This window comes from Electrona antarctica (genome assembly GCF_951216825.1).
Source record: "Electrona antarctica genome assembly, chromosome: 8".
Taxonomy (NCBI): domain Eukaryota; kingdom Metazoa; phylum Chordata; class Actinopteri; order Myctophiformes; family Myctophidae; genus Electrona; species Electrona antarctica.
The window spans coordinates 23,496,143-23,504,449 of NC_136789.1; the positions used below are offsets into that span (position 1 = coordinate 23,496,143).

The following is an 8,307-nucleotide window of genomic DNA, read 5'->3' on the forward strand; positions in this document are numbered from 1 at the left end:
AAAGTATACTTTTTAATAGACTACTAAATAAAACTATTAGTAGGCCTATGCCTACAGTATTTCCTCCCCCACCACTGCAGTGCACTGCTTCTTACAACCTGTTGTTCTGGGTGGCCTGGACTCTGACCACTGACCAGCGGCATAATCAAGGGTTTAGTACTACGGTCATAAAAACGTGTGGGTGATCAGACAGGCTCTGACTGACTGGAACCACTTGCTTCTCAAAAGACTTCACTGAACAAAGTGGGCAACGTTAAGGGTGGCAAAGATCTCCAGGAGTGAGATACTATAATGTAGGACCCCAATTAGCTCCTTTCGGAACCCTACGTTAAAGTTTCTGACATTTTGATGACTTTAGGGGTCCAAAGGAGCTCAACCCGGGGGGTCCGGAGACGGGCTAGACCCCAATGGTTCTAAGCCTTGGATCAAGACTGTCATAGATGTGTATTTGATCGATTTTTACATTTGCATATCTAAGTAATATATTCAGACTCGATTATATACACCTATGATATTGATATTGATGGTCTTTTTCGCTTTGCTACTTCTATGACACACACAACAAAATGACGCAGTGTCAGGGACAGACAGCACAGCAGGTGTGAGCTAGTGCGAAATGTAAATTACAGGTTACAATTCTAGTTGGTATGTCTACTTGGAGAATACACCACACACTGAGATCAATCCTAGCTGTTCATAACTCTGAGACAGACCGTGTAGGCTACAAATGGAACCAAATGGACCCTTCTTGTACACTCTCGGGAGTTTTAATTGTGCGTTATAAATCTGTAGCTTAGCTTAATAGCTTACCTTGTACACTTTTCCAAAAGCCCCATCGCCCAGCTCGCCAATGATCTCCCATAAGTCGTTTGGATTGATATCCCGATGGACGTGCTCATATTGCTTCACTTTCTTCTTGATGTCAAGAGAAGGCAGGCGAAGGATTTTGCTAAATCTAGCAAACGCCATCGGTTGCGATTTATCTCTTACAAAAATCCTAGGGTAATAAAATAAAAAAGCTCTACACACAAATCTAGGAAAAAAAAACAAGTCGCGCGCGTCCTGACGCGCAGCCACTACAACACTTGCCTACCCAATGTGCGCGGAATTATGTCTCGCGTCCTTGCAGAAAAGAAAACACTATAAATGAGCTTCGAATCGGTTAGTCCACGCCGTCCATTCCTTCCAGTGCTGCTGTGAGCTCCGAGATCAGAAATAATATTGTCATTCACGTAGTATTGCGGCGCCGCTGTTAACGCTGGACGCACGAAGTCCACCTGCCTCCAGGAACACGGCGAATAATCATTAGTGGGAGAGAGAGTCAGAGAGAGCCTCGGCAACTTGTTGCTACACAGTTCACTTCTCTGTAAGCCCCACCCTGTGGCCAAAACGGCCCTCCCACGGTCGCCATGGAAATGTAGTTCTTCTCTCGGCTTTACTACTGTGACCAGTGTGAAAAGGAACTTCATATCCGGGTTGCGTGAACTGAATTAGGTAGGGGTAGGGGTGGGTGTGTGTGCGCGTGTGTGCGTGTGTGCGTGTGTGCGTGTGTGTGTGCGCGCGCGTGCGTGCGTGCGTGTGTGTGTGTGTGTGTGTGTTCACTCATCTTCATAATAATTATAATAATAATAATAATATCTCAAATAAAGTCTAGAAATGCCTGGTAACCATTTATCTAGCTCTATAGCACCACCTAGTGGCAAAACAAAGTTGTTGTTTTTTGAGTGGTGCAAACCACTCCAATAACCAGCGTTGTCTGTATGTGTCTATGTATGTGTCTATGTATGTGTGTACCTGTACCTGTGTGTACCTGTACGTGGCCCCACGTACATGTGAGCATGGTTGCTATGGTTAGTGTGTGACGTCACTGACTAGTTGCACCATTCAGTTCACACGGGTGTGATTTTTTTAAATCCATTGATTGATTGATTTATTGACATTTTTATTTCACAGTATGTATGTACTAACTATGTAGAATGGGTACATTTCAAACGAAAAACATGAGAACACCCTGGGACAGACATACGGTAATGCTTCCTCAAGTTCCTGTAAGATGCATGCACAAATTGATTGATTGATTGATTGAAGTATTTATTAACAGTTTGCAGAATTACAGTAGGCTACATTTCAAGCACAACTCAATACAAAAACTGTTAACTGTGGACGACACCATAAAGCATTACACTTGTTTACAACAGCTAGGGTCCACCATTTTCAATTTATCAGAACATTTAGAGACGTACAAATATACTTCTATAAATTATCATAAAAGGAGGTAAAAATGAAAAAAACATGCAGTGAGGGGAAAAAGGGGTGGGTGGGGGAAAGAAAGACAAGACAGGTGTTTACAGTGGCCTGCAGCATTTCCCAGGGCGTCATGACATTTGAATGATAGTTTTATCGGATGCAGTTAGCTGTTGCAACGCATGCTAAAATAGTTCAAATGCTAATGCTAAAATAGATAAATGCAAATGCTAAAATAGTTTGGTTTTTTTTAGCTTGAGGCATTGATTTCAAAGTGACACAGACAAGCAAAACATAAAAATAAGGGGACTGTGCTTTTGAAGACATCTATTTGGGTGTATCTCTTCAACTATAGTGACAAAAATATTGGAGCACAAAATAGGACTTGGTCCCAACCTGGTGATGACACCTTTAATCTGTTCTGCTATGTTTGCTGTCATGGCTTCTCACAACACTGAGACATGGTCCCCACATTCCATGTCCCTACCGTGATTATTCTGATGAATACTAGTGGTAAGAAGAAGTATTGTGCCATTCATTAAAATGCAATTCAATGTAGGAGAGGTTTCATAGAACATCCCAAATAATATAATTCTAGATTGACCATCACTTATTTGTTTTCTTTATTTTTTTAACAATTTCTTTTTACAGTGAAGTCGAACAAAAAACTCAACTCACTACTACACTACATATTTCAGAAACTGATTCCCTGGGAAATGCATAGCATATTTCCAAATTATGGCAGACACATCGAAGAAATATTATCTAAATATCAACACAATGTCAACTACACTTGATAAGAAGAAAGGGTAACTCAGAGAAGGTGTCCTCATTTGAGCAAAATCCAGTTTTCTGCCTATGAGTGTAGTGTTCTGAACTGTTCATGTGTGTCCACTGTCCATGCGATCTGTTCTGTCCCCTGACAATTAAAGCTAGATGTTAAACCAAAGGACCAGTCCACTGTCCTCTCCACTGAGGTCACAAACAATACTCAATCACAATATAGGTCAAACATTCAATTTGACAACAAGACTAACAAGAACTGATTCTTGTTTCCTGATAAGTGATAACACACACAATGAATAATTCCATGAACACTTCAAGTACAACTCCAGGTTAAGTATCAGGCCACCAGATGTCACCCTTGTGTCATTTTAAGTTTCAACTTTATTTTCACCTGTCTTGTCATGATGACTGTATTATTTGTAATCCTGGGTTGCAAATAAGTCATTGAGTCATTGATATTAATTTTATAGGGGCGGCAACATTGTTAATATATCATCTAAATCAGTTGAACCACTTTAAACATAAAAATGCATTGACTATTATAAATACAGTTTTTCACCATTTCACCAAAAAGCAATGATTTGGCACAATTTTCACAACGTTCACTTCATGTACCTAATCGCTTGACACAATTTGGTATACTTCACTCTCCCTTATCTGCACTAGACTCTGACTTTCGTTCTTTAAACTCTGATGTCAATTACACATCACCTTGTTGTCCAAACACTACACACATATGTTCGGTTGTTGCACACACTTCTCACATAAAGTCTCAAAGCATCAACCTAGTGAACTTACAACCAGTGTTGTTAAAGTTACTCTTAGAGTAATATTATGACTTATTAATTTAAAAAAAAAAAAAGTAATATCGTTACTTTATTTATTACTCCCTGCCAAAAGTACCTAGTTTAATACTTAATACTTAATACTTAATACTTACTTTACTTATTACTTTTTTTCTCACCCCCATTAATTGAGACAAAATACTCAAAAAAACACAAAAGACAAAAAAGCTAGCCTATTGTTTTGACACTGTGTAAAATAACAAAAAGTTAAAAGGATATTGGAAATTATGTTTATTTACTGTAAGATGGTTCAATTATACCCTTTTAAGCACACATGCATTGAAATGCAAAAAATTCCAGTTACTTTAAGTTGGAAACAATGCATTCAAATTATTAAAGGTGCAGTAAGTTAAAACAGAACAAAAACCTTTTTTGTTTTACAGTAACATAAAACTATCACTTACTGTACACTACCTTTAATGCATTCCAAAGGTGAGAGAATAACAAGTCAAGTGAGAGATAACATGTATCAGGTGTAGAATTAATGCAGCATCCTGAATCTCTCAAACTTTCTGTCTTTCTCTGTCTCTCTTTCTTTCTTTTTGAGCATGTCATTTCCCGTATCTAGCAGGTGGGCGCTCCAAAGCTGCACAATCAGCGACTGTGAACACCAGGTCCTACAAACAGAGACAAGAAGAGATGAGTGTGTGAGTGTGTGAGTGTGTGAGCGCGCGTGCGCGTGCGCGCGTAGGTCTTAACACTTTCCTTGCAGAACCCGCTAAACCCGACTTTTTTCCCATTGTATTTTCCTGCGGAACACACTAAACCCGTCTTTTGTTTTATATGTTTAATTTGACAAATATGATGTGTTCGGATGACGTAACTGGAAATCGAAACTTATCATTGGCTTGCTAGGGCTTATGGGAAACTGAGGCGCAATGCAAAGTCTATAGCCAAATTTAAATACCCAAATCCAATACACTTGGTCATCCAGCATGGTGGTGTTACAGTGAAATTGGTGACCTGCTGAAATATGTGACAATCATGTGGACAATCACATAATGTCAGTGTCCGAATGTAAATCATTGCAGTTTGTTATTAGCAGAGTTAAATGTAGGGGTATTTAGGCCACGTATTTAAAGACCTCCATGTAAATTGTGTGAAGTCCACAAGATGGTCACATATTTCAGCAGGCCACCAATTTCACCCCAACACGGCCATGCTGGAGTCATCGAGTGTGAGTGAGCGAGTGGCAGAGATTTTGGGTATTAGAATTTGGCTTATGGGAGACCAGGCTCCGCCCGCGCTTCCCTCTTCCTTTCTGCTTTGTTGTTGTCGAGTGAGGATCTTTTTTCAACAAGACAACAAACGATCACACCATTTTATAGCGGATTATCGTCAAACGAAAAGACGAAAACGGCGCGATGCTTCTTCAAAGGTTAGTGAAAAACTCGGCAGGGAAACAATGTTTATTATGGACCACTTAATATGACTCACCATACAAGCTCACTGCGACAACGTTGTGAGCGTTTCTCCACAATAACAGAGAACAGAAAAGACACCAGGCAGTATAGAGCCCATATGCTGTACACTTAATATGGTTCACCATATTAAGTGCTTGTTGATCTGCTATTTTCTGCGAAATCCTTCCCCACAATAAGGATGCTGAGGTTTAAGTGGTTAAGATTCCAAAAAAAAAGATAACTCAAGTAAAGTAGAGCTTATTTAAGTACAGTACTCAACTGCAAATGTACTTAGTTGCCGATCAGCAATGCTTACCCCGTGACACTTCTGTGACATGATGATGTAGAGCTGTCTGACAGTGACGCCCAACCTCCTGACCTCCCTGGTGTAAGAACAGCGTCTTGCTCGCAGGCCATCCACCATGGAGATGTAGATCCTCATCTTCACCATGATGCACTCATTCTGCAAGCGGCAAGCACAATTAACCTTGTATCTGGGTATCAAGGTTATTGCAGTTTTGTGTGTTTGTTAGTTTAGTTTTTGGTTTTTTGAATAAAAAAAAATGTTCAGTTTACATAACGGTAGATAGATATAGATACCTTTATTTCAGGCACCAGAGACAGCACAGCAGTGTGTGTTTATTGAAATATGGATTAAGCAAGATTCAACAAGGTAAGACAATAGCAGATTGACCATCTCACAATGATTTTGTGATCTGCTGTTTTTGAAGTTTGCGCTCTTGTCTAGGGAATAAAGGTTTTCCAGTCAGGAGCATAAGCCAAACAAAAGACAAAGAAGACACAAGGAATGCTCACACACACCGACATAACAAAAGGAATGTCCACAGTGGTTTGGCAGATGCAAAAAATATATGTTTGCATCTTCCAAACCTCTGTGGACATTCATTTTGTTTATGTTGATGTGCGAGCATCCCTTTTGTCTTCTTATTAAATTGTTTTTCCAATTCTAGTTAGTTTTAGTTAACTGTACTACTATATACTGTATTGTATACTGCACTGGACAGTGTCCGTTTTGTCAGACCATATCTTCACAAAGCACCAACAATAAGTCTGTTTTGAAAGATAGTTGAACAGTTAATTTGCATTTAACTCCTGTGCTCAATCAAAGTCAGATCACATGATATGGATTATTATCACATTGCTTAAATCCATATACACACCGTCATGGTATATTGTGTTTGAACCTTTTGGATTTGAATGTGTGCAGGTACACTTGTATCTTCAATAAGTATTTCAATCAATCAGTCAATGTAGCATGTCATAATATTTGAATAGGCCTACATCATATTTGTTTCTTCCTTTAATACACTACGATTTCATTCATCTGAAAGACTTCAATGTCAAGTTGAGCTGTTAACAACAAGTTAACAACAAGTTGAGTTGTTACATCTTGTGTACAGCTACTGTGCATGAGACTAAAAATCATATGAAGACAAACTCAAGCTTATCTGAAAATTAAATTTACAGAAATGTATAATCTCTTGTTCACTAGCCTATGACCTGACAGATATGTTTTAGAGTCATGATACTTACATGGACATCTATGTAGAGATCTGGTATGCTTGCCATGCAGTGGCTCTGGGAAATGAAACAATATTTAATTTAAAACAAACAAAACATTCATGCTGACAAGACAATACTCTAACAGTAGAGTCTACTGTATAGTACAATAGCCTACCCCAAGTAACTGTTTCCTACTCAGACAAACATTTGCAGAATTTTTTTAGCAAAATAGGCAAACATTCTGGTAAAATAGATATGCTCTGATAACCTAAGTGGTTAAGTATCTTTTTGGTACAGGTTAAATTGGCTATGTTCATGTGCATTTTTGTCCATAAAATCTTAATTAATAACAATAATCTTTTTCTGACTTACAGTTTGCGGGTCCCTCTTTAACAAAGCTGCTTGTTCCTCGAGTTCTCTCGCCATGGTGAGCACCTTGGTGTAACATGTGGGGGGGCTATAGGGGTAACCCAGTGCCACAGGTGCCAATGACAGAAACAACAGCCAGGGGTGTAAGAAAGCCATGGTGACTGACTGACTGACCGACAGTTACAGAAATCTCAAAAACACCCAGGAGTGGGATGGTTTTATAATTATGGTACAAAGCGCAAGCACGCACACGCACACACACACACACACACACACACACACACACACACACACACACACACACACACACACACACACACACACACACACACACACACACACACACACACACACACACACACACACACACACACACACAAATGTGCCACTCTTTGTGTCTTCGTGCATGCATGTTGTGTGTGCAATAAACTGTGCTTGCTGTAACAGTAGGCATAGCACACTCAAAATTTAGGAGAAAAGATTAGTTAACAGAAGCAAGATTTTGATCGGTGACGGTACAGCTGTTGTCAAAATGGACAAAGCCTTATATCTTTTAATGCTGGGGTACCAGCATTGCCTATAGGTCAAGGGTCTTCAGGGGGCGCCACATGTTTGTGTGATAGCTGATAGGAACGTTTTTTCTTTCTTTTTTACATTAACCACGTGAACCAATTAGCATCCCTATTCTGACACACACACCATTAAACAAAAATAGCAGATCTACAAGATCTCACAATGACCACAACCCCCCCCTACACACATATCCACCGCTCCAAGGAGGAATCTACCACGCTGGCAATGAACTCTGCTGAACCACCTAAGTACCAGGGTCGGCTGCTTCAAATCAACTATGAAGAAGTGGGGCTTGGCAGAGAGCACAGCATGCGAGTGTGGTGAGCCTGAGCAGACTGCCGAACACATAATTACCACCTGTTCCATGCACAGACCACCTTCCGAGGCCGGCCTCTTCCCAGTGGGACCAGAGACATTGAGACAAGGTCACGACACTGAGTTGGACATTTTGATGAGGATGATAGACGAAAGAAGAGAACACCACACCACACGCATTGAACGTTGTTCAGACAAAACAACAATTGGACAATTTTGAAAGATTTGACAATTTTTGAAATGTTAGG

General features: G+C 39.9%; 2 protein-coding genes across 3 annotated transcripts in view; both read right to left on the reverse strand.

The window, feature by feature from the left end:
* Positions 1–1,365, reverse strand: part of stk10 (serine/threonine kinase 10) — a 69,970-nt gene extending 68,605 nt beyond the window's left edge. For both annotated transcript variants that reach the window (XR_013790600.1, XM_079507714.1), the window contains exon 1: positions 811–1,365. Coding sequence is in view for 1 of the 2 variants with exons in the window: in XM_079507714.1 (XP_079363840.1) it covers positions 811–969 (159 nt within the window). In the remaining variant the exon portion in view is untranslated. The remainder of the gene's footprint in view (positions 1–810) is intronic.
* Positions 1,366–4,371: 3,006 nt separating this feature from the next.
* cytl1 (cytokine like 1) lies at positions 4,372–7,289 on the reverse strand. Its single transcript, XM_079507456.1, has 4 exons — positions 7,175–7,289; positions 6,833–6,877; positions 5,595–5,741; positions 4,372–4,492 (listed from the first exon to the last, which is right to left on the reverse strand). Exons 1-4 carry the CDS (start codon positions 7,226–7,228, stop codon positions 4,427–4,429), a joined length of 312 nt encoding a protein of 103 aa, XP_079363582.1. The 5' UTR covers positions 7,229–7,289; the 3' UTR covers positions 4,372–4,426.
* Positions 7,290–8,307: the final 1,018 nt, after the last annotated feature.

What these genes read in the sequence shown, in the direction of transcription:
- cytl1 (XM_079507456.1), bottom strand. Translation starts at nt 7,228, where the DNA reads ATGGCGAGAGAACTCGAGGAACAAGCAGCTTTGTTAAAGAGGGACCCG. An exon ending in ATCTCTACATAGATGTCCAT is followed by an intron (nt 5,742 to 6,832) that starts GTAAGTATCATG and finishes TGCCGCTTGCAG; the next exon opens with AATGAGTGCATCATGGTGAA. An exon ending in TGTCACAGAAGTGTCACGGG is followed by an intron (nt 4,493 to 5,594) that starts GTAAGCATTGCT and finishes CTCTGTTTGTAG; the next exon opens with GACCTGGTGTTCACAGTCGC.